This window comes from Monodon monoceros, unplaced genomic scaffold, assembly GCF_005190385.1.
Source record: "Monodon monoceros isolate NGI ecotype Baffin Bay Population unplaced genomic scaffold, NGI_Narwhal_1 Super_Scaffold_8, whole genome shotgun sequence".
Classification (NCBI taxonomy): Eukaryota; Metazoa; Chordata; class Mammalia; order Artiodactyla; family Monodontidae; genus Monodon; species Monodon monoceros.
In genome coordinates this window covers 28,459,832-28,486,428 of record NW_021703785.1, presented here as the reverse complement: position 1 = coordinate 28,486,428, position 26,597 = coordinate 28,459,832, and the positions used below count along the sequence as shown (strand labels likewise).

The 26,597-nt window shown below is 36.3% G+C and overlaps 1 protein-coding gene across 7 annotated transcripts in view; it reads right to left on the bottom strand.

Moving 5' to 3' along the window:
- The window catches only part of MYCBP2 (MYC binding protein 2), a 276,011-nt gene that overhangs the window by 5,684 nt on the left and 243,730 nt on the right, over window positions 1-26,597 (bottom strand). For 6 of the 7 annotated variants that reach the window (XM_029210306.1, XM_029210310.1, XM_029210308.1 and 3 more), the window contains 15 exons: window positions 25,771-25,836; window positions 24,427-24,666; window positions 24,010-24,108; window positions 14,789-14,869; window positions 13,466-13,732; window positions 12,473-12,756; window positions 10,308-10,404; window positions 8,875-8,994; window positions 7,018-7,119; window positions 5,606-5,734; window positions 5,109-5,241; window positions 3,724-3,827; window positions 2,752-2,940; window positions 1,828-1,935; window positions 503-712 (listed from right to left, as the gene is read on the bottom strand). In XM_029210306.1, coding sequence (XP_029066139.1) covers window positions 503-712; window positions 1,828-1,935; window positions 2,752-2,940; window positions 3,724-3,827; window positions 5,109-5,241; window positions 5,606-5,734; window positions 7,018-7,119; window positions 8,875-8,994; window positions 10,308-10,404; window positions 12,473-12,756; window positions 13,466-13,732; window positions 14,789-14,869; window positions 24,010-24,108; window positions 24,427-24,666; window positions 25,771-25,836 — 2,229 coding nt within the window. The remainder of the gene's footprint in view (window positions 1-502; window positions 713-1,827; window positions 1,936-2,751; window positions 2,941-3,723; window positions 3,828-5,108; window positions 5,242-5,605; window positions 5,735-7,017; window positions 7,120-8,874; window positions 8,995-10,307; window positions 10,405-12,472; window positions 12,757-13,465; window positions 13,733-14,788; window positions 14,870-24,009; window positions 24,109-24,426; window positions 24,667-25,770; window positions 25,837-26,597) is intronic. The other variant, XM_029210307.1, reaches the window with a different exon arrangement.

Below are 26,597 nucleotides of genomic sequence, written 5' to 3'. Positions count from 1 at the left end.
ATACAGGTCACCAAAGGTGAGGAGGTATGATCAGGCAAGAATGGAGGGCTGGGGAAACAAATATGTAAGGAGTAGATGAATAAAAAGGAACTCTGTGAGGGGGGTAAAGACAAGTGACCAGAAAGGAAGGAAGATACCAAAGAGAGTCTTGTCCTGGGAGCCAAGGAGGTAAGAATTTTAAGAAGGGAATGGTCAAAAGAGTTAAGCAAAAGAAGTTTATTCCAGAGCCAACTGGATTTGGAAAACAAGAGGGGATTGCTGATGGGAAACAGCTTGTGTAGTGAAACACCTCATGTTTGTTTTGGAAATAGTCTGTATATGTTAAAAAAAAAAAGCGCCCCAAAACAAATTAAGGAAATAAATTCTACTTGAAGCACAGCACGGAACTTTCTCATTTTTAACTTTAGACTTAAAACGTAAGAATAATTAGACATCACTATACTATTCAACTTCTTAATCACACAGGTAATCTTAATAATTCGTAATATGATTAACAGCATACCTTTCTGCATTTGTAGCAGACATAATATGCATATCTATTCATGGCATAGCCAGCGGGGTCATTATAAAATCTCACACCAGGGGTTGTGATAGCTTCGCTCTTATGCAGACCTTCATATTCCAATCTCATTAGGGCTTTTCTTCTGACATCCTCATAGAGCTCTTTTATAGGATCAAGCAGGTCTTTTAACACAATATGATTTATTTTGTTCTGCAATTTTGAAAAATGAACATTCTTTAACAGAATCATTTATTTATTAATTCAACAAACACTTAGTATTCACCTAAGTGCCAAGCACCGTGCTAGGACAGGAGATAACCAAACATTTCCTAAATAAAATGCCATTTAAAAATAATCCTGTAAAGTCCTCACAAGCCTATAGTTTCCCAAGAGCAGGGAAAGTGGCGGCAAGTGGGGCACAGAACACGAAAATTCCATTTGATTAGCTTCATATTCCTGAGTATGAAATATATCTCCTGCTGCCTTAGCTGTTCTGGGAATAAAGGGTTACCCTGCTGCCACAAATATCCCTCTGTGTGTGTTTTTGGTTCCTTGGGGGTGGGGCAGAATGTTAGATAATAGAAATGAACAAGTAGTATTTTCTGTATCACTCTCATCTATCATTTCCTGAATGTGACTTTTCTTTGTGGCAACAAATGAGAAGGGAGAGAAAATCCTATCATCTTTTTGAATATTGCTCAGTCTAAGCAATGACTGTGCTAAGTCCATGTTATACCCTAAACACCAGTCTGGCAGTACATTCTTAAACAAAAGTTTTTTGTTAAACATCATTAGCTTGCCAAAATAACCTGCTGCTTTGGTTCCTATCTTTGCAGGGACGTGTCAAAATGTCAAGAATTTTCTCCTTATTTTACCTGAGCTCTAAAGAATCTGTCCTAATGGCACTTTAAAAAGTTCAGGTTTCACTCTTTCACGGCAGGTATCAGTACCTACAAGCACCACAGGCTCATTCTTCTTTTTGGTAGTCACCCACTGACAAGTCACATGGACTGAACTCTCAGCGGGTCTCAAAGCAGTGATGCGTGCCCTTCAATGCATGATGATATCTAAATGAATTTTCTGATGCAACAGTTTAATTTAATCAGCTTTTAATGGACAATTAATGTCTTGAAATGTAGTATAATAGAAAGATCTTATTCTCAGGTACTACCTGGGTGAAGAGAGCAGAAACTGATGGGGGCTGGTGGTAAAAAGTAGACTAAGAAGGACACTGAGAGATGCTGCCATGTTTATTTTGAAAGATGAAAGATGAAGACAAAGATGAAAATTAATAGAAAGCAGATAATTTCCGATTCTTTCCATACCTTGCAAATGGGACAAGATATAAATCCAAATGTTATCCTTGGACCAAGCCATCTGTTTTCCAAAACTCGTCGACAGCACTGTAAGTGGAATATGTGACTACAATCCAGCTTAAATAAAGAAAAGAGAAGGATATAAGCAAATGTAATAACAACAAACACGAGTAACTGGCAGATTAGTCAATGTAAGGTGCTACTTAGGGCAGGTAAGAGAAAAATCTAGAAATTCAGTACACTGAAACTTCGGCACTTCTCTATTATTCATGTGACATTATGAACGAGATCTTCAGCTTCTCCCAATTTTTACCATTCATATATTAACGCCACCTTATAGAGAGAGTAAGCTGGGCTAGGGAGAAATGTGAAATTATTCAATTTTGTGTCTCACAGGAAGAAAAGGAAACTACTGATTTAAAGATTTAAAATTTATTTTTGAGAATATTTATTGTCTTGGAATCACAAGAACTGGAAATATAAACAAACAACCAGTAAATGTTAAAAAAAACTTATTTAGCAAATTGTAACTTCTATAATATTACTAACATAATAGATATATGTATATATATTATATATAGAGGTATGTATCATGCATAGATCAATTACATAATGCTACAAAAGGCCATGCTGGATTCTGGAAATTAAGAAGAGAGAAGCTACTGGATAATCTATTTCTTTTCTCCCTTATGAACATTTTATACTTTCAATTATTATATAGGCTTACACAAATCACAGATTAAAGCTCACTGCACAAAATGGAGACAGAACATAAAGAGACAGCATTTGCTCTGTAATAAACTGGGGGATATTAGTGGGATATTTTCTCCCAATGGTATAAGAAAGATTCAGTCGTTTGTTTATTTGACATGTATATTTATATTTCCTATTGAAAAATCTAGGCACACTTAACACGTTAAAAGCGGAGACAACCTGAATGGCCGGTGCCGCGGAGAGCGCTTCTGTGAAACAGATCATGCACATGTCGTCAGCGTCCTGCTTCAGGGTTACGGCATTTTTATCACAGCCGTGTAGACAGGGCAGACAGCGCTCTTCGTTTTTAACACCTCCGCATGGATGGCCACAAGGATGCGTCTTGCTACAGGCTACCTTAGCATATTCCTGTTAAAGATGAATTACAACGGCACAGAAAGTATCAAAAAAGGCACACATCCTGGTAATTACATCCATTATATTAATTTTCCAAGGTACTTTCCCCCGGGAAATAGATATAAGGCTAAGTAACCACAAAGTAATTTTTATTCTTTGTTTGCATATAACTTAGGATTATTAACAAAGTCTAATGTGATTTAAAAAAATTTCACTCCACATTAAAGGGAATGCTGATTAAAAAGTGAGCTGCGATTTTAATCTATTTGTTATCATGCATAGCCATGAAGCAAAAAAAATTCCTGACATATAATCATCCAATCACCACCTACCTCTCACCAAACTGGGGATTAAAAAAAATACAGGTATCCTTCACTATCTGGACACTATCCAAATTCTTGTTAACTAAATTGAGGAATCAAAAATATTTGGATAGCATGGAATGTGTACAGATGTTCATGCATAAACAACTTTAAGGAAACAAGTGAATAAAATGTGTAACAAGCAAAGAAAGGCAGCCCACAGATTTTTATCTGCTTCTAGCACAGAAGTAAATGTTAAATATATATGATGGTGGTAGTTGGGAAATACACACAAGAGACTGATTTGGGTTTGAGAGCTTTAACTGATCCATTCTCCAGCTTTGATAAAGCATTTAACTCTTGACATGGGTAATACACTAATTTAGAAAACAAAAGTGATGCTGAGCTCAGAGTCCTATTTATATGAAGTGAAGGTGTCATGAGGGAACACATGCTACTCCTTACATGATGGCCTAACTAACTATACACGCACCTGGCAATCTGCATCAGAACAAACACTGCCAACAGCAGACAACTCTGTTCCACTCCTGGAACCACAGAAACGGCATGCTTCCGAGCTACTTGTGGTGGGTTTACCTAGGTTCAAGCAGAAAAGGAAAGTCCTCCTTAAGTGTATGTTTTCTACATATTTTAATATAACTAACTGAAGAAAACAAATCAAGCAAGCAGGGATATGTATCAGTTGCTATCACTGAGAAATCAGCCCGGCAGTTTTGCAGCTGAAGGGTTGTAAGCTGCCCTAATTATAAAGTAGATAATCAAACACAAAAAAGGATAAGAGACTAAAGAGCTACCTGAAGCCAAATAAATTATTAACTGATTTATTTATACTTCTTCAGTACACAGAAACCGACTAGGCCTCTAGTTAAGACAGCAGGTCGAGCAGCTATGGTAAGCCCCCTCATCACAAAAGCACAATGCCAGACAAAATATAACAACAAAAATTAAATAAAGATACATAGAAGAAAGGGAAATCATTAGGTACCTTTCCCAATGACAACATTACAAGGTATAGGAGAAAACCTATCAGCAGAGAATATGAAACGTGAATAACAGAAGAATTCCCACCCAGGGAACTAAAGATAATAGAAACATTTCAAAAGGAATTTAAATATGTTTGAAATAGTTAAAGGAGGAATGGAATCAATAAAACAAAGAACAAAAGGAAAAAGAACAAGATTTGAAAAACACAGACCAAGCTCATTTTAAAACACAGGTACAAAATTCTAAATATGATAAGTGAACTTAGCAATATTTACAGAAAATGCTTTTTTAAAAAGGATAGTTTAGGTCATAAATACAATGATGGTTCAAACACTAGAACATTCATTAATGTAATATGGTATGGAGGGAAAATAGGAGAAAAAAAAATCAGCTGTGAGAAAAGAAAAGACCATGCTCTTGCAGCATGAAAAGTTATTCATATTTAAATTTGTCAGATTTACATCTAACACCAAAATCAGAAATTTGTGTCAGATAAACGGCAGACTACAGAGGTGCTGAAAATTGAGAATCTGTAAGATTCAATGTACCTTTAAGCTGGGAATACACCAGACTTTAGAAAAAAAATCAAAATGAAAAATGCATATTTTGGAGATAAAACGACTTGCCCAAGGTCACACAGCTAGTTCATGGCAAACCAACTTTCCCGACTTTTAATCTAATGTTCTACAATAGAACACTGAACACTGTCTAGTATATATAAAAATACAGTGATCAATGATCTCATCATCACTTAATAGAAAACACTCAAAATTATTCACATTAAATAATTAAATTAAACATCTAGTTTAATCGTAATCAGTAGGGATGGTTCAATCTATTTGTCAGGCACGGTTCACTCTTAAATCCTTTTACCTGTGTGTTCTCGGAATTCCACCATTGCCTTCATGGTTTTAGAATCTGCTAGTGCCATCAACCAAAACAATTTGGTTCTACCACAACCTTCATGAAGGTCAACCTTTATAGCTTCTTCTTCTTCTTTGAAGACCTATTGTATCATTAAAGAAAAGGGGAAAATATATCACTCTGAAAGAAGTATAAATTTTAATTATTCAATAATGAAAACGGCTTTTATTTATTAAGCAGTCTAAGAAATTCCAGATATTTCTAGTCTTCTCTTTAATCTTCACAACAGCCCCATTTTTATAAATGTGGAAACCAAGTCTCAGAGGTTAAACAACATGCTTGATTTACACAGCTGGTAAATGAGACAGCTGGGAACTCCACCAGGGTCTTTGATTCCAAGGTTCATTTTTCTCCCATTACACCAAGTCTCCTTCCCACATTTATTTCTTACTGAATATATTTTATGTTACAGATACTATTCTGCATGTAAATGCAGAAATTTTCACCTGTCTTTGATGAGTTTTGGTTCGCCGATGAAGATGAAGGAATCTGTCACAGTCAGTACATAAGTTTCCACATACGTTGCACAAAATGATTGCTGCAGTTTCACCGTCATCATGGTTATCACACATAGGCTAGAACAGGACATTTCCATACGTTACAAAAGATTAACAAGAAAGTCTTAAATACTCATACAAATTGAATGTGATTTATTTACAACAGGAACAGACTGTTACTCTGAACTCAAATAAGAATTTAAAATCTGAACATTAAACAAGAATTATGGCAAGTGTACTTAACTATAAAAGCCCTCGGGCTTCCCTGGTGGTGGCACAGTGGTTAAGAGCCCGCCTGCCAATGCAGTGGACACGGGTTCGAGCCCTGGTCTGGGGAGATCCCGCATGCCGCAGAGCAACTAAGCCCGTGTGCCACACAACTACTGAAGCCCGCACACCTAGAGCCCGTGCTCCGCAACAAGAGAAGCCACCGCAGTGAGAAGCCTGCGCACTGCAACGAAGACCCAATGCAGCCAAAAATAAATAAATAAATAAATAAAATTTATACATATTAAAAAAAAGGCCTCAAAATCCCCAAATCAATGATTAAATGCGCTATGGGCATTCAATGATTAACAAAATAAACATGTATACTTTTCTTAGCGACTTAAGAAAATTTCTCCCATTATATTCAAACATTCTGTATGCTAAATTAATAAATAATGCATTTTTGAAACTTGGATGTTAAAAAGAAAATGCTGCAAGGGCCTGTATAAAGTTTTTCCTTCCAGTGAAGCGAGGGATACTTATCAAACCCACTTTAAGTACATCTGTGAATAAATGGTATATCATGTTGTTCTCTTACTACTTTATTTCCTTCTTATCATAAAACCGATTACATTTTAGTACAAAATCTAGATATAGAATCAGAGTCTGGCTAAAACCAAACTTTGATATGATGCAAACATGACTCAGAGAAGAAGGGAACAGTTTTTTAATGTAATTAAATCCCCTAATATACTATGAAGAGGGAACCCTAAGTGAAATAGACTTGTGAGATGAACTTGGGCAGTGTGACACAATTTTTCAAGAGTTCCGCTAACTGTGTATTTTGACACGTGAAGTCCTTTTTTTTTTTTTTTTTCTTTTTGCGGTACGCGGGCCTCTCACTGTTGCAGCCTCTCCCGTTGCGGAGCACAGGACGCGCAGGCTCAGTGGCCATGGCCCAGGGGCCCAGCCGCTCCGCGGCATGTGGGATCTTCCCGGACCAGGGCACGAACCCGCGTCCCCTGCATCGGCAGGCGGACTCTCAACAATTGTGCCACCAGGGAAGCCCCTAGAGTCCTTTTTTTTTAAAGCTAAACCAAAGCTTACTGTAAAGAAAAACAAGCTAAATTTTTATAAAATAACTCTGATCTTACCATTTGTTTTTGTTGTCCATCCTTTCCCATCCACCTCCCTGAGGAGAGGCGATCCACGTGGTCCTGGTCGAGAACACACAGCGACGCCAGAGCAAGCCAGAGCTGCCGAAGGGAAAGGCTGTTACACTACAGAACGTGGGGTTACGCCTTACAGAGCACCCACCGCCACAGCTCAGTGAAGGCTAGCTGGACTTGAAAAGACGTAGATCCCCAGTGGCACTCAAGTCTTCCTGGTGTGGTACCAGGTACCCATGCCCTCTACTGTGTGTGCCATGCACAGAGTAGGCACTCAAACACATACTGAGTAAATGACTGTTGCTCTGATGAACCATTCTGTTGTCTACCTGACACATAAAATTAACCTTTATTATTCTGATATGTAAACAACATATCAATACATAAATTTACATATTTAATATACCAATGCCTTCTACACATTTTCCAACTAATATCTGCCTGAGGCATTACATTCCAAGGAAATCTCTATGCCTCTAACAGTCTAGCTCTATGCTGGGTACACTCTGTCAGAAATAAGTAAACATCTTACAAGCGTTAGAAAATTGCCCTCAAAAATACTTTAAAACTTTCTGAGGCTTAAAGAGCAAGCTTCATTTTTACATAGAATAACATATTTCTTCATTACTGAAAAACAGAAAATAATACTTAACTGTCTCAACTCTGAGAAGTGCATGTGAGCATCACTGGACATGAAGAGTAAGGGGGAAATAAAATAGGAAAAGAGAAGCCAGAAGAAAAAGTTATGCAAGGAGAAAGGGGAGAGCCGACTGAAGAATGAGTGCAGCGTATACGTGGTGGGAAAGGGTGACTGTCAGAGCTGTGCTTCAGAGGCACAGTCACTGGCAACATGGCATAAACTGGCTTTTTCTGCCCAAGGGAGATAAAATGTATCTTCTTTTTCAGATTTCTGAGGATTAACTTAAGCAATTTCTACCAGCTTTGACTTCTTCCTAACGCTGTCACAACTGCCCTGCTTCAAGGAAATCTCAAATCTCTTTTGGAAGTATATGGGACATAAAATTTGGTAGATTAAAATTTACAATAGATTGCATCTCATCTGAAGGATGCAATCTCACTTCCTAAGAGATTCTGCCCCATTGTGCCCTGGGCACACACTTTCTGCTTTTGAAAAGTAAGGCCTACACATTCAGTAAGTAGGCTACAGGACTCTATTTTAGGACAACTGAGTTATTACAGAAGGAGTAGGCAGGGGCCTTGCCTTTAAAGGACCTTCAGTCTATCACAACGTCATGCTGACACTAAAATTAACAGTAAACACATCATCAGAAAGACAGTACACTTACATATAGGTAATTTAGCTTTTTTTAATGAGTATATCCTTAGCTCCCTAAATAATAACAAAAACAAGTGATAAAGAACACATAACAGTGAACATTAAAAATTACCAGGCTTAGCTTATAATTCAAAAAAGCCCTTCATACTTTTTCAATAAATACAATATTTGGTAAGAAAAAAGAGTGAGGTGGGTAGGGGAGGGATGGATTGGTAGTTTGAGATTAGCAGATACAAACTATTATACAGAGAACTGACAAACAACAAGGTCCTACTGTATAGCACAGGGAACTACACTCAATGTCCTGGGATGAAATATAATGGAAAAGAATATGAAAAAGAATGTGTATATATATAGATAGATAGATAGATAGATAACTGAATCACTTTGCTGTACAATAGGAATTAACACAACATTATAAATCAACTATACTTCAATAAATTTTTTAGAAAAGTAAATTAAGCTGGCTTATTGATTTAAATTTGTTCAAATCTATTACTGAAAAAGAACATGCAACAATATAGACCAAATGAAAGGAAACCTACCCTAGTTGTTGCAATACATCTCACTGGAGATCTAAATTCTTCCTCCATCTTGGTCAAGGCAATGATGGTTTCTGCAATGGCATTTTTTGTCACTCGGGACCATGCTTCTGACAAATGACCCTAATGAGCAGGACAGAATAATTTAATAAACAACCAGAGAGGTATAATCAAAGGAGCAGATTCTGTTCTCTGAACATCTCTCACCAAAAAGGAAAATTTATTTGCTCGTGGAATTTTAGATCAAGGGGCATACTTTAATATAAAAATCCTTCACAACTATATGAACAATTCAACTTCTACTTACTATTTTGATGATTCAAAAGAAAAGTAAATAAAAATTTAAGTTCTCAATACTCCTCTCTTACAGTTCAAGGGCATTTCATCTTACATGTAGATAAAAACATAACAAATACTAGGTTGTCTATGACTGAGAAATTCTGATCATGAAACCCTGTTATATGACACGGAGCTCATACAGCTAAGCTAAATGCTTTAGAAGAGTATTACTGGAACCTGAGAGCATAAATGGGTTTAAATTACAACTACCTTAATTTGCTAATGTGATTTTTACTGAACACCAACATGTTACTTCTAGAGAGTTTCAGTGTTCCTAAACATCTTTCATAAATATTTTCATCCAATGAAAAGCCTATTTACTCAGAAAGCCTATTTGAGAATGGAAAAAATTCTCCATTTCTCTGATTGAGGAAATGTCCAAACTGTTGGGAAAAGTGACAGAACTTCATATTTCCCCAGAATATCCTTACTCGTCTCATATCCACACGCTATCAATCTTTAAAGGGACAGTTCACATTCCAATTCCTCCTCTTCCAAAATGCTTGCTGTCTACTCTACCTCTCAGGAACCTATCATCCACAGTGTCCTGCCCTCCTCGGGCTGAACTCCTGGAAATACAATGGAATGTGAGGAAACTAACATGGAGCAACCAGTGAGAGCCAGGCACTCTGAGAAGTAATTTCCTTTCCTCTGCACTCCGGGATCTCCCTGCAAAAGCAACACCTAAAGACAGCAGTACAGGACATTCATAAACTGTGAGAACTAAAAGACAGCGAGAAACCTTTGCTCTGAAAAGCCCTTTTTTTCCTTTAGGCTCTTGGGCTCAGGCTGTTTTTTTAGGGTTCAAAGAGTATACTTTTTTTTTTTTAAGTTTTAAAGTCTTAGAAGACTTATGTGATAATTCTCAAGTAAATTAATTGGGAAGCTTGAAATGAACATAGTTTACACAAAGGGCAAATTTATCACCAGCTGGAAAGACAGATCGTGAGATAGTGAACCTACTAAATGGACCTTGTAAGCAAAGCAAAATAACATGAATGTTCTCTCAATTCAGCAGAATGATTATGCTACTCGTTTTGTTAATCAGGTTCCTACTGTACTTCACTGACATAATGATCAGGAGGATGGGAACTTACTGCCGCCATATCCTTAACGAGTTTAATGATGATCTCTGAGATCTGGGTAGGAGTTGAGCCCTTCATCCACCAGTGACTCTCACCTCGTCGGATATAACTACAAGAAAAGTCAGCGTTTGTAAACCAATCAGTGAGAGTTACAAATGAATAAGAAGAAAACTGTTATTTCAGCATGCAGCATTTTAATTTTTAAAATGATTCAACCAGTCAGGACATTTTAAAAGAAAATTAATGACAACATTATTCAACCTCTTCAACCCCAAGGGAGTAACTATTCTGATATGTGTTCCCTTTCAAATATTTCACTGTTTACATATTATTTTTGTATGCATCTTTTAGAACAGTACTATTCAAACTAAATCAATAGAACACAAACTATTTGTTACCAGTCCACATAAAGATAAGAGCTTGCACCAGAATATGTCAACTATATCACTGAGCATACAGCAAGTCCCCTACATACAAGCCTTCAAGTGACAAACTCTGAAAGGTGCAAACGTGCATCTGGTTCCAGCAAGGAACCAGAACCTGTGCCATCAGCATCAGGCGTGAGTGAAATTGCAGCTTGCCCTCCGTCTCCTGTTGCTGACGATCCTTCAGCTCTACCACCTCCCACCTCCTCTCCCTCCTCCTGTCGGTAACTCTTCTTGTCTGTTCACTCGATGCCAGCCCATGTAGGCCTGCCAGCTGTTGTACTATACTACTGTACTTTTCAGGGTACTGTACCCAGTAAGATTAAAAATGTTTATTTTTTTGTGTTTGTTTTTTATGTATTATTTGTGTGAAAAGTATTGTAAACCTACTACAGTACAGTACTATATAGCCGCTTGTGTTAGTTGGGTACCTAGGCTAACTTTGTTGGACTTAACGAACAAACTGGACTTACAAACGCGCTCTTGGGATGGAACTCATTTGTATGTAGGGGACTTACTGTACTACTGTTTAGTTCAGTTCACATTTTTTTCCCCTAGGAAGACTATCCAGATGAAGGACGCAATATACTTATTTACATTCTAGTGCTATTTGCTTAATGTTATGACTTGGCTCTTTGACTAGCATTATTCCAGATGTCTCTAATCTTCTGCTGTTACACACAATTCTATAACAAACAGCCCTGTATATATATCCTTCTGCACATGTATGAACATGTTTGAGAGAAACAGTTCTACAGAAGTAGAATTGGTAGGTCAAAGGATATACACATTTTAAATATAGCGATATGTTATCAAACTGACATCCAAAAAGGTTATGGCAATTTACATTAGATGTCATAAAAACTGTCTATTTCTTCATAATTATGCCAATGCAAAGATATTTTACTATTGTTTTAATCTACATTTCTCTGAATACCAGTGAGGTATCTTTTCATTTACTTATTGGCATTTGTAACTTTTCTTCTCTGAAGTGACTACTCTTGGCATTTATTTTTGTATCAGTTGTTTGTCTTTTGTTTTCATCGATTTATAGTCATTCTTCTAATATTATGACTAATAATTCATTGCCTACTATATAAGTGTTAAATATTTTTTTCCAAGTCAGTTGTTTGTATTTTAAAAGTATTGTCTATCAATTAATTTTCACTTTTATGTAGCCAAATCTCTGAGTCTTTTCCCCTGTTACTTTTGGGTTCTGTGTTTTATTTAAGGACGCCTTCCCAAATTGAAGATTACAAAAATATTCTTCTATAATTTGTCCTACTAGAGTGTAAAAACAAAAATATACAAACCTTTAATTGATCTCATTTATTTTGTAATGGTGTGAGGGCCTACAGTTTGGTTTTTTTTTCTTTTGTATTTGGGAAGTACTCTAACATCATATACTCAGCAGATTTTCCTTTCCCCACTAATTATTTTTTTTAATTAAAAAAAATTTTTGGCTGTGCTGCACAGCATGTGGGATCTTAGTTCCCAGACCAGGGATAGAACCCACGCCCCATGCGTTGGAAGGCGGAGTCTTAAACCACTGGACCACCTGGGAAGTCCCTCCTCCCTAATTTGAAAAGACACTTTTATTATACACAGCATTCTCTTTCATACATGGGCCAGTCATTTATGGCTCCTATTTCTGGTAAATAAGCAAATAAGAGGGAATTTGAAAGGTCTGAATTCTTCAAACAGTAGCTTACTCTGTTCTATTTTTGTACCAAAACATATGCAATGACCAACCTGGAATTGAAAATCATTGGAAGGGTAACTGTTGTAACTCCTTTGCCCACGGAGGTACCAGCTGTTCCTGTGATGGTGGTTCCTTTGGCTTTTAGCTGTACTGTGAGTGCTTTGGCAATGCATCCTAGAAACATGTCCAAGATACCTAGCTTATTCCAATCTCCTTTCTCTGTTGAATGAATAATATCACTGATATCTGCTGGGGGGAGGGATTTCACTCCTATAATGCTGGCCAGACGATTAGGGGTGACTTCAGGCAAAACTCGTCTTAGTAAGGAGGTCACCTGGTACGAAAAATAAAAGAATCCTATTTAAAGATTTGGGATTGACATGTACACACTGCTATATTTAAAACAGATAACCAACAAGAACCTACTGTACAGCACAGGGAACTCTCCTCAATATTCTATAATCATCTAAATGGGAAAAGAACTTGAAAAAGAATAGAGAACGTATATATGTATAACTGAATCGCTTTGCTGTATACCTGAAACTAACACAACATTGTTAATCAACTATACACCAATATAAAATAAAAATTAAAAATAAAAAGATCGGTGTTTTAAAGTTTTCATCTTTTTCAATGAGTCTAGCTGCTGTTCTATGACTTCAAAAGCTTTGAGAAGGACAGAGAAATGATTTAAACATGACTTAATTTCTCAAGTGGTAACTACCACTCCAGGGCAGCAAGAAAAAAAACCGCCTCTTACTTGGTCATTATATACATTATATACCTCATGAATAAGATATTCAGTAGCAGAATACTCTTTTATCACAATAACACATTACTAAAATGGAACATATTTTGTTCTTCCATATTCTCATTACAATGAGTCAAAAAGAAAAAACATGGGGTTAAAATACAATCCAAAAACCAAAACATAACAACAAAAAATAACCAAACAAAAACCCCTGATTCTCTTTGCTAGAGTAATTTTTAACACTGTTTCAAGTAACAAAATAAGCCTACAGGTAAGTGGTGTGATCAGTCACCTGTCTCTGGACGCGTGGAGAGGCGGTGTGGAGCAGTGAAAAGAGGTCCTGGAGCAGAGTCAGCTGCTGGGCCAGATACTGCCTGCCCACGTTGGAGCCACTCAAGGCTAACACCATGGAGAGCAGCTCAAAGCAGTAGGCATCGGAGGAGGCATCTTCATCGTTGGGCTGCGAATTGGCATTTTCTTTGCTTGATATGGCATGTTCCCATTCTTCACGAACTCTGGTGGCTTCCATGCGAATAGCCTGGACGATGTGAGCACACACCTATTTGAGGGCAACATAAAGAAAATGTAAAAACATTATTTGTAAGGCCTAGTTAAAACCAAAACAAAACAAGAATACTAGTTGATAATTTAATACTCTTCCTCCCAGTTAATTCTCCATCATACCATTCTCTTAACTCATCTTAAAAACAATTAAGGAAAACTAGGCAAACCATGATTAAAAATCTGAGTATTTAAATCAACTAGTATAGAAACAAATTATATACTAGTTACCAATTCCCCTGCCTGTGGTTTAAGACATGAAATGAAAACAAATCACCATATTTAATCACTTGTAAGGCACATTTCCCCCCACACGCTAACATTTCTATTCATAATGTGCTTTATAATTGATGCAATTCATAACTTAATTGGCAGCAAATTTTTTTAGCGATACATAAAATAACAGCACATTTTACAACTGGTAGCGTCTAAGATTCAATAAAATGCTGTTAAAAAGATAAAGCACACATAAATTTATGCGATTTATTTAAAAGATTTAATGGTGTTGAAAGTTAAAATAATGACCAATTTAAAACCTAATTCAAAAGTCAATATTTTATTTGACTTCTGAAGGGCTAATTTTGTTATGTAGGCACCCCTAAACGAACCCCCATTATATGAATGATCTAGGGCTACTCCCCCATCTCCTGATAGTTAAAAATATTAACACTGGTTTAGTTAACATTATAATTGCTCAGCAAAATAATTAAAAAAAAATCAACCAACAAACAAAAAAACAGGGGGGGAAAGGAACACAGGAAATGCAAATGAAATCTGATATAGCTGGGTACTTGACACCAAAATGAAACAAGCTACCTGAAAATGAGAAAAACAAAGAGCATCAAGGTAAGAAAGTTAACATTCATAACAAAATCTTTAAAGTGATGCAGGTATGCCAATATGCTCCTTCCTCTCTAGAAAAAGGCAGACACATTCTGCAGGGCCTATGAAAGAGTCAGCATAGAAAAGCCTCCATAAAGTTTGGAAAATGCTTTACACCCTAAAAACAAACAAACAAAAATTGATGAAGACAATGAAATGGCTGTTAACCAACCTGTTTTTGTAGGTTAGTCAGTTTACTCCTGCTGAATATGATTCCAACCATATGTTCTTTCAGGTCAGCATCTGAAGTTGCCTTTATACAGCAAAAAGGAAAAAAAGGAAGCGGGCTCTTTCAATAAAATATGTATATTTGACATTTTGAAGCATCTTGAGAAATAATTATGCAGGTATTTTTACAAGGTGAATTTATTTTAAATGGAGATCTGTAATACTAGGACAAAGGAGAAAAAGCTTGAAGAAATCACTGTTGGCTAAGGTGGCTATAAAAGGGGCAAAATTTCTGAATTTAAGAAATCCAGAGAAGTATACTTCATGGATTTCTTTAATCTAGTCAATCTGTGTCAGTTTGATTGAATCTATTTCTCAACTCTGAACATTATTAGTTCATATCCTACATTTGGTTATTAGAAGAGCAACTCAGGAAAATGACATTTGGTTAAAAGGAAAGTGTCTTAAGAAAACTCTCTGATAACGGTGACCTTAAATCAAGCTACTCCAACACCAACAGTAAACAAAGAAGCATATCATAAGAAGAAAAATGAAGGTTGAAGTTTTATAGTGCTTAGCATGTGTATGGCACTCTCTCAAGTGGTGGATAAATATGCAAACACATAAATACACAATCTTATTTAATCCTCACAAAAACCCCATAAGGTAAGATCTGATGTTTTGCCTGTTTTACAGGTAAGAAAACTGAGGCAAACCACCGTTGTATTAGAATTAAAAATAACTCTTGGTTTCACTTTTCTGAGGATAGAGAAAGCAACAAGAGAATATCACTGCCACCTTAACAATGAGAAAAGCTGATAATCTACAAAACCATAACTTTTTGGGTGCCCATCAGAGAGCTGAGATGGGCAACCAGGTAAACTAAAATCTAAAAAGACAAATCCATATAGTCGGACACTTCAAAATTCTTTCTGTACCTGACAGAACAAGAAAATGGGCAAAGAAACAAAAATCAGCAAGGTTCTTACAGACCTGAACAAAACTATCAGCCAACTGAATTAATCAATATTTATAGAACCCTTCACAGAACAACAGCAGAGTTCATATTCTTTTCCAGTGTACACGGACATTCACTAAAGTATACCATACTATGAGTCAGAATTCAGGTCTTAACAGTTTTAAAAGGGATGAAATTATACAAAATTTATATATATATTTTACCGTGATAGAAATAAACTAGAAATCAATAATACAAAGCTATCAGGAAATCTCCCAAATATTTAGAAATTAATTACCCAGGGGTCAAGGAAGAAATCAAAACAGAAGTCAGAAAATATTTTAAATTTAATGAAATGAAAAAAACAATGCACCCAAATGTGTGACACTAAAGCAGTGCTTAGAAGAAGATTACAGCATTACTTATATGAGAAAAGAAAGGTCTCGAGTCATCATATTAGGACCTTAGGAAACCAGAAAAAGAACGAATCAAATCCAGAGCAAACAGATGGAAAGATATAATAAAAGAAGATACATCACTATAGAGTCTAAGGATAATAAGAGTATATTATGAACAACTTATGCCAATAAATTCAGCAACTTAGATGAAATGGGCAAATTACTTGGAAGACACAACTACCAAACCTCACTCAAAAAGAATGGGTAACTGCAATATCCCTGTATCTACTAAGGAGAGTAAATTTGTAGAATAATTTTTTTTTTTTGCTACTTAAAATACTAGTAGATTATACATTAACAAATGAATTCCTTTTAGATAGGATGGCCTTTTAGCTTCTTTCATAATTCATTTTGCTTTTCTGACATACCATACTATTCATTCATTTAAAGTGTACAGTTCAATGGTTTATATATTATACATGCACAAATCAGTGCAACCATCACCACGGTCAATTTTAGAGCATTTTCATCGCCCCCAAAAAAACACTGTGCCATTCGGCTATCACGCCTCTAGTTAATCTTTTTTATTAAAGAAAAATAAACTGCATATAAGCAAATACAGCATATCCATTAACATACATAGCAATATATGGATTATTTTACTTAATAAAAGAAAATGAAAAAAGAAAAATACATAAGAAATCCATTCTGATAAAAATTCTCAGCAAACTAGAAACAGAAGGAACCTCCTCAAACTGATTAAGAGCAGTTACAAAAAAACTACGGTGAAAGACTGAATACTTTCTTTTTATGATCTAGAAAAGGAAGACTAATCTCACTACTTTTATTCAACATGGTAGTGAAGGTCTTAGCCAGTGCAGTAACATAAGATTGGAAAGGAAGAAGTAAAACTGACTTTCTTTGAAGATTACATGATTATCTATAAAGAAAATCCCAAAGATACTACAAAAAAGCTTCCAAAACCAATAAGTGAATTTAAGGGGACCAGAGGATATAGGTTTAATACAAAAAGTCAACTGTATCTTTATACACTAGAAATGAATAACTGGAAAGTGAAATTAAAAATATCATTTACAATAGCATCAAAACCATGAAATGTTTAGGGATCAATTTAATAAAATGTGTAAGACAGGTACACAGAACTGAACTATAAAATACGGCTGGCAGAAATTAAAGAAGATCTAAATAAATGGACAGACCTAAATAAATATCATGTTCATGGACAGGAAGACTCAATATTAAGATGTCAATTCTCCCCAAACCGACTTAGCACTTTGGTGCAATTCCAATCAATATTCCAGTAGGTTTCTTTTTATTTATTTATTTATTTATTTGTTGGGGAGGAAGAAACTGACAATCTGCTTTTAAGCTTTCTATGGAAATGGAAAGGACCTGGAATAGCCAAAACAACTTTGAAAAAGACTTGGTTGGAATCTTATCTCATGATTCTCTATAAAGCTACCGTAATCAAGACAGCCTGATGCTGGTGTAAGAATATATGTGTAGATTAATGAAACAGAATAGGGTTCTTTTCATCAAATGGTAGTAGAAGAATAGAACATCTACATGCCAAAAAAATGAACCTCAACCGTTAGCTCATACTGTATAGAAAAACTTGAAATGTATATAGTTCTAAATAAAAGAACTAAAGTTCTAAGGTTTCTAGAAGAAAACAGGAGAAAATCTTTGTGACCTTAATTAGATAAGATATAAAAATCATGAGTCATTTAAAAAAATAGATAAATTGGACTTTATCAAAATTAAAAACTACCTCAGAACAGAATAAAGAAAAAAAAATGAAGAGAATTGAGGACAGTCTCAGAGACCTCTGGGACAACATTAAACACACAAACATTTGAATTATAGGGGTCCCAGAAGAAAACAAAAAGGGACTGAGAAAATATCTGAAGAGATTATAGTTGAAAACTTCCCTAATATGGGAAAGGAAATTGTCAATCAAGTCCAGGAAGCGCACAGAGTCCCACATAGGATAAATCCAAGGAGAAATACGCCAAGATACATATTAATCAAACTATCAAAAATTAAATACAAAGAAAAAAATACTGAAAGCAGAAAGGGAAAAGCAACAAATAACATACAAGGGAATCCCCATAAGCTTAACAGCTGATCTTTCAGCAGAAACTCTGCAAGCCAGAAGGGAGTGGCAGGACAGATTTAAAGTGATGAAAGGGAAAAACCTACAACCAAGGTTATTCTCCCCAGCAAGGATCTCATTCACATTCGATGGAGAAATTAGAACCTTTACAGACAAGCAAAAGCTAAGAGAATTCAGCACCACCAAACCAGCTTTACAACAAACGCTAAAGGAACTTCTCTGGGCAGGAAACACAAGAGAAGGAAAAGACCTACAATAACAAACACAAAACAATTAAGAAAATGGTAATAGGAACATACATATCGATAACTACCTTAAATGTAAATGGATTAAGTGCTCCAACCAAAACATACAGACTGGCTGAATGGATACAAAAACAAGACCCATATATATGCTGTCTACAAGAGACCCACTTCAGACCCAGGGACACATACAGACTGAAAGTGAGGGGATGGAAAAAGATATTCTCCATTCAAATGGAAATCAAAAGAAAGTTGGAGTAGCAATTCTCATATCAGACAAAATAGACTTTAAAATAAAGACTATTACAAGAGACAAGGACACTACACAACGATCAAGGGATCAATCCAAGAAGAAGATGTAGCAATTGTAAATATTTAGGCATCCAACATAGGAGCACCTCAATACATAAGGCAAATGCTAACGGCCATAAAAGGGGAAATCGACAGTAACACAATCGTAACACCCCACTTTCACCAACGGACATATCACCCAAAATGAAAATAAATAAGGAAACACAAGCTTTAAATGATACATTAAACAAGAAGGACTTAATTGATACTTATAGGATATTTCATCCGAAAACAACAGAATACACTTTCTTCTCAAGTGCTCATGGACACTCTCCAGGATAGATCATATCTTGGGTCACAAATCAAACCTTGGTAAATTTAAGAAAATTGAAATCGTATCAAGTATCTTTTCTGACCACAACACTATGAAACCAGATATCAATTACAGGAAAAAATCGGTAAAAAACACAAACACATGGAAGCTAAACAACACGCTACTAAATAACCAAAAGATCACTGAAGAAATCAGAGGAAATCAAAAAATACCTAGAAACAAATGACAATGAAAACATGACGACCCAAAACCTATGGGATGCAGCAAAAGCAGTTTAAGAGGGAAGTTTATAGCAATACAATCCTACCTCAAGAAACAAGAAACATCTCAAATAAACAACCTAACCTTACACCTAAAGCAATTAGAGAAAGAAGAACAAAAATCCCCCAAAATTAGCAGAAGGAGAGAAATCATAAAGATCAGATCAGAAATAAACGAAAAGGAAATGAAGGAAACGATAGCAAAGATCAATAAAACTAAAAGCTGGTTCTTTGAGAAGATAACCAAAACTGATAAACCATTAGCCAGACTCATCAAGAAAAAAAGGGAGAAAACTCAAATCAATAGAATTAGAAATGAGAAAGGAGAAGTTACAACAGACACCGCAGAAATACAAAGGATCATGAGAGATTACTCAAAGCAACTATATGCTAATAAAATGGACAACTTGGAAGAAATGGACAAGTTCTTAGAAAAGTACAACCTTCCAAGACTGAACCAGGAAGAAATAGAAAATATAAACAGACCAATCACAAGCACTGAAATTGAAACTGTGATTAAAAGTCTTCCAACAAGCAAAAGCCCGGGACCAGATGGCTTCTTCACAGGTGAATTCTGTCAAACATGTAGCGAAGAGCTAACATCTACCCTTCTCAAACTCTTCCAAAATATAGCAGAGGGAGGAACACTCCCAAACTCATTCTACGCAGCCACCATCACCCTGATACCAAAACCGGACAAAGATGTCACAAAAAAAGAAAACTACAGGCCAACATCTCTGATGAACATAGATGCAAAAATCCTCAACAAAATACTAGCAAACAGAATCCAAAAGCATCTTAAAAGGATCACACATTATGATCAAGTGGGGTTCATCCCGGGGATGCAAGGATTCTGCAATATATGCAAATCAATCAATGTGATACACCATATCAACCAGCTGAAGGATAAAACCATATGATTATCTCAATAGATGCAGAGAAAGCTTCTGACAAAATTCAACACCCATTTATGATAAAAACTCTCCAGAAAGTAGGCATAGAGGGAATTTACCTCAACATAATAAAGGCCATATATGACAAACCCACAGCCAACATCGTTCTCAATGGTGAAAAACTAAAACCATTTCCACTAAGATCAGGAACAAGACAAGGTCACCCACTCTCACTACTATTATTCAACAGAGTTTTGGAAGTTTTAGCTACAGCAATCAGAGACAAAAAAGAAATAAAAGGAATCCAAATCGGAAAAGAAGTAAAGCTGTCACTATCTGCAGATGACATGATACTATATATAGAGAACCCTAAAGATGCTACCAGAAAACTACTAGAGCTAATCAATGCATTTGGTAAAGTAACAGGATACAAAATTAATGCACAGAATTATCTTGCATTCCTATACACTAACGATGAAAAATCTGAAAGAGAAATTAAGGAAACACTCCCATTTACCACTGCAACAAAAAGAATGAAAATACCTAGGAATAAACTTATCTAAGGAGACAAAAGACTTGTATGCAGAAAGCTATAAGACACTGATGAAAGAAATTAGAGGATACAAACAGATGGAGAGATATACCATGTTCTTGGACTGGAAGAATCAACATTGTGAAAATGACTAAACTACCCAAAGCAATCCACAGATTCAATGCAATCCCTATCAAACTACCAACGGAATTTTTCACAGAACTAGAACAAAAAATTTCACAATTTGAATGGAAACACAAAAGACCCCGAATAGCCAAAGCAATCTTGAGAAAGAAAAACGGAGCTGGACATCAGGCTCCCGGACTTCAGACTATACTACAAAGCTACTACAGAAATCAAGACAGTATGGTACTGGCACAAAAACAGAAATATAGATCAATGGAAGAGGACAGAAAGCCCAGAGGTAAACTCATGCACATATGGTCACCTTATCTTTGATAAAGGAGGCAAGAATATAAAATAGAGAAAAGACAGCCCTCTTCAATAAGTGGTGCTGGGAAAACTGGACAGCTACAGATAGAAGAATGAAATTAGAACACTCCCTATCACCATACACAAAAATACACTCAAAATGGATTAAAGACGTAAATGCCAGACACTGTAAAACTCTTTGAGGAAAACAGGCAGAACAGTCTTAGGACATAAATCACAGCAAGATCCTTGTTGACCCACCTCCTAGAGAAATGGAAATAGAAACAAAAATAAACAAATGGGACCTAATGAAACTTAAAAGCTTTTGCACAGCAAAGCAAACCATAAACAAGATGAAATGACGGCCCTCAGAATGGGAGCAAATATTTGCAAACAAAGCAACTGACAAAGGATTAATCTCCAAAATTTAAAAGCAGCTCATGCAGGTCAATATCAAAAAAAAAACCCAAAAAACCAAACATCCCAGTCCAGAAGACCTAAATAGACATTTCTCCGAAGAAGATATAGATTGCCAGCAAACACATGAAACTGAGTTATTTGTAGTGAGGTGGATGGACCCAGAGACTGTCATACAGAGGGAAGTCAGTCATAAAGAGAAAAATACTGTACGCTAACACATATATATGGAATCTAAAAAAAAAAAAAAAAAAAAGGGTTCTTAAGAACCTAGGGGCAGGACAAGAATAAAGACATAGAGAATGGACTTGAGGACACTGAGGACATGGGGAGGGGGAAGGTTAAGCTGAGACGAAGTGAGAGAGTGGCATGGACATATATACACTACCAAATGTAAAACAGATAGCCAGTGGGAAGCAGCTGCATAGCATAGGGAGATCAGCTCGGTGCTTTGTGACCACCTAGAGGGGTGGGATAGGGAGGGTGGGAGGGAGATGCAAGAGGGAGGAGATATACATATATGTATAGCTGATTCACTTTGTTATAAAGCAGAAACTAACACACCATTGTAAAGCAATTATACTCCAATAAAGATGTTAAAAAAAGACCATATTTAAAAAATAATAAAAAAATAAAAACGCTACTTTCTACAGGGTTCCATTAAATAACACCTGGGAAAAGGCAACATTATAGGGGCAGAAAATATCTCAGTGGTTGCCAGGGGCTAGGAATGAGATGAGGGGATTGAATGCAAAGGAACAACGGGGAAATTCTGGGAGAGATGTGTTTTAAAGCTTGCTTGTGATGATTTCACCACTGTATACATTGGTCAAAATTTGAAACGATGCAGTTTAAAAAGATGAATTTTTTGTATGTAAATTTTACTTCAAAAACCTGACTTATAAAATGATTCCCTTAAATGTTATGTTATCTCACCGCCATCAAACCACTAGCATAACCTTTCCTATTCAATCTTAATGCCTCAGCATACATTCTCCTAGAGTTAGGCCAGCCTCTTCAAGGCGCCCTTGCTCCCATCCTATTAATCTGACTTTCATCCATTCTCTTTCAGGTCTAACACAAAGTCTAATATCCCCCAAGAAGCCTTCTCTGACCACTCCAGGGCACAAACAATAACCTCAATGTACTCCGAAATCCTGATATGCAACTGACATGCAATTTTTCGCACATTTAATAAGTAGATTATATACTGTAGAGTATTCCTGTTGATCTGTTTTTGGGAGGGAGGGGATGGACTGTTCACATCTAAGAACAGAAGGTAAGCTTTTTGAGGGCTTGTTACCAGCTCGTAAGGTTATTTAGCAAAGGACTGACATTTGTTAAGATTCAGCTGATTTAATGAGTAGTTACTCAGTCTTGCCCTTGCAGTCATGCAAATATCTCCTAAAGGTGCTGAAAAAAATCACCAGAGTTTATGAAATCCCATTTTTTTTTTTTTTTTTTTTACAGAACCCAAACAGAAAAATGTGGATGATTTAGATGCTACTGTATCAGAAGGCACAGGGTTAGCCTAGGTAAGTCCTTGAAATTATCTTTCAAAGGGCTGTGAAGTTGATTATTTACAGCATCTAAAGACACAAGAATATGAAGACTAGTCAGGGTTGACCTCTCTTTTTGAAAATGGATGAGGTTGTCCTCTTAGATATAGTGCTTTAGTTTAGACCAAATAAGTTAGGCAAATGAATTTTAGAAGAAATTTCAAGAACAGTATAAAGAACAGGTTATTCCAATAAAAGTTTACTGAACACATGTGTGTTTATGCCATGGTGGATATAAAGACAAACCAGACATGTACTTGGTCTTTAAGAAGGTATAATTAAGTAGAAGATATAAAACATGTATACAGATAAACCTAACAAGAGAGAAACCAAGAAGAGACATACTACTTTGTGTCTTCTCCGCAACCTAATTTATGATTTCCCCTGAACAATCATAAAGGAGGCTCATGGAGAAGACAGTATTTTTGAGCTGAACCGTGAAGGATAGAGAAGATGGCGGAAGGCGCACAGCACAGTCAATGATGAAGCTGATTTTACAGGTGCCAACATTTAAACACAACAGCCCAAGGTTTAGAGCAAATTTTGTTGTTACTTAAAATACCAGCTAGATCATACATGAACAAAAAGTGAATATCTTCTGGTAGTTCCTTCATCTTCTTTCTAAGTAAAGTAAAAACTATTAACTTTAGTTTTAGTTAAAGATACAGAAACTAGTATCCCATATACATTAAAATACACAGCAGTACATGGATTATTTCAGTGAACAAAAGTAACAAAGTGAAATAAGTATTTTTAGAATATAAATAAATACATTGTATACTTTTTCTTCTCCTTCAGGTGATGACAATAGTGCTTTTTCCTCTTGTTCTGGTGTGGGTTCAGCATCTCCAGAGATGAGCTTTCCAAATACCTGGTGGAGAAGAGAAGGAGGTGAGAACAACTCAATGGCAGAACCTCCTCTGAGAAGGCTAGAGAGGAGTCAGTAGCTGGCTCTGTGGGCTTTATGCTACTAGGCTATTCCTACTGCACACCTCTACTCTTCAGGAGGTGAATGCAAAGTGAAATACAAGAATTCAGGGCTATGAGAAGAAAAAAACGGGCCACGTTTGTAGCCAGCAATCTCTAACAAGCTTTCCAAAATATTCTGTTAACCTCTTGATATTACTGTTGAAGTAGTATATTATTTCAATTTATCCTGTGCTAGAAAATGTGTAGTAGGGACACTCACCTGTGATGTGATAAGTCTGAACACTCGTAGAGTCTCAGCTTCACAGTTCCTTTGCTGGGCCACACTGGCTGAAATCTGGCCAGCAATTTTTGTGCTTTCGCCATCCTTCCAGCCCAGAACCTTAACTTGTCGAACTCTCAGTGTATTTTCTGGGCCCTTTAATTCAATTTTGATGATGTGATTATCCCCTCCTGGAAGTTCACTTGTTACCCAACCAATGTGCCTGGAATCCAGATCGACCTAGGAGAGCAGAAAAGGGACAGAAACCTGATACAGGTGTACTACTATTTTATCACTGTCCTAGACTTTGCATTAATAACGGCGAGCTCAAATAACAAATAACTGTAGCCACAGAAAAGCTTATTAGATTAGTTCACATGGTTATCTTATTTAAACCTTGTGAGGATAATACAATACTATAGTAGCTACAGATGAAGAAAGTGAGGTTAATTGACACAGATGGCAGACGTCTAGTAAGTGATGGAGTTGAGAATTAAAATGCAGGTCTGCTTACTATATGGCTTCCGAGCACAAGTTACGTAAGTGAAACCACTGCAAACAATTTACATGACTGTACCTACACTGACTGTAAGTAGAAATACTCACATGATCAAGCAATGAAGTCCTGTTTTGTGCATCTTCACATGAAAGCACATTTAAAGCAAGGATTTTTGCTGTGCAGTTACTTAATATATTTTACTTTTGAAGAAAAATTATATAATATGTAAATTCACACTGGTCATTACTTATTTCAGTATATTTCATTGAGAATACAACTTTTTTTCAAGGATTAAATTTCAGTGTACTGTAAAATGGTTTTTGACACTATTCACTCACAAGTAAGTGAGTTTATACAGAATCTCAGTCACATGCCCAAATAGAACTTAACTTGTTTCTTCTAGAGTTGGTTTGTAAATTGACTTTCAACCTGGATATAGTCGCAGTGTTGTAACTGAAAGATTTTCAAGCTACAAGACAACAACCTACATCTCAACCTGAAGTGTGGGTGAATCAAGGTGACAGTTGTGAAGCGGATCTATGATGAATTTTAAGGCACCCTGAGTCTCCGCAGGGGAGCAGGAGTCAGGGTGGAGGGCTATAGCACGGTGTACCTGCTCATCACTAGAGAGATTTAGGGAAATAATGGGTAAGATGTTTAGAACAGAGATGGTTGTAACTATTCCTATACATGGACCATTTGCCAATTGAGTGTTTTGTATATAGACGATTTCCTATAATACTTGTACTTGGGTGGCATGCCAAAATTAGAACTCAACAGTGGATACTGAGAAGAAGAAATTTCTCCTTGGGCAGTAAAACATTTAATGACAAAGTTTTAATTACCTGCTTTATTCTGCACAAATCTTCTACTGCTTTGCCAGTTAAGAAGGTCATCGAGGTAACTTTATTCTAAAATAAACAATTCAAAATAGTTACTATGCCATGTTGCTGGCTCCAGAACTGACAGTGATTTCTTACAGCCTATCAATATAACATCTCTGCCTGTCTTTTATGGTCCTTCCGAACTGACTTCATTCCATCTGTCCAACCAACAACAGTTCCTACAACTCCACTCTTTTCTTATTCTCACAAACTCCATCTTGAATCTCACATTTCAGCCCTTCTCTATGGGCTCTGAGAGAGGAGGTTGGCATTCCCTCTTTTCATCCAAAGTCTAATCAATTAAATTCTATCTTTATCATGAAGCCTTTCAGCAACTTGCCTTGCTACTCATGTGCCATTTTTATCACATTATTCTCATTGTTTCCAGCTGTAAAAAGGAGGAAGACAGGTAGCTTAGGCAACAAATACTTGTGAGTATCGTGATGGACCCAGACGGCCTTAGGGACTTGGAGAAGGATATATGAGAGGGATGGGTTCTATCCCCTCGAGATCCTAGGGAAGGAACATTAACACACAAAGTAAAATATCAAAAGAAATTCAATACCTTTAAGTACTGAAAAGAGTCACACTGGTACTAGAGCCAGAGACCTTAAGTTTGAGTAAGTTTTATGCCAAGCACATCAAGAAAGAGACTGATATACTAATTCCTTGGAGAGCTGCATACTTTAAGTGCTATAGGCTGATGCAATTCAAATCAACAAGTGCTGTGTTTAAGGCAGTGTGGTGGGCAGGCTGCGGGGACACAGAGGTATGTAAGTCTTAATGAT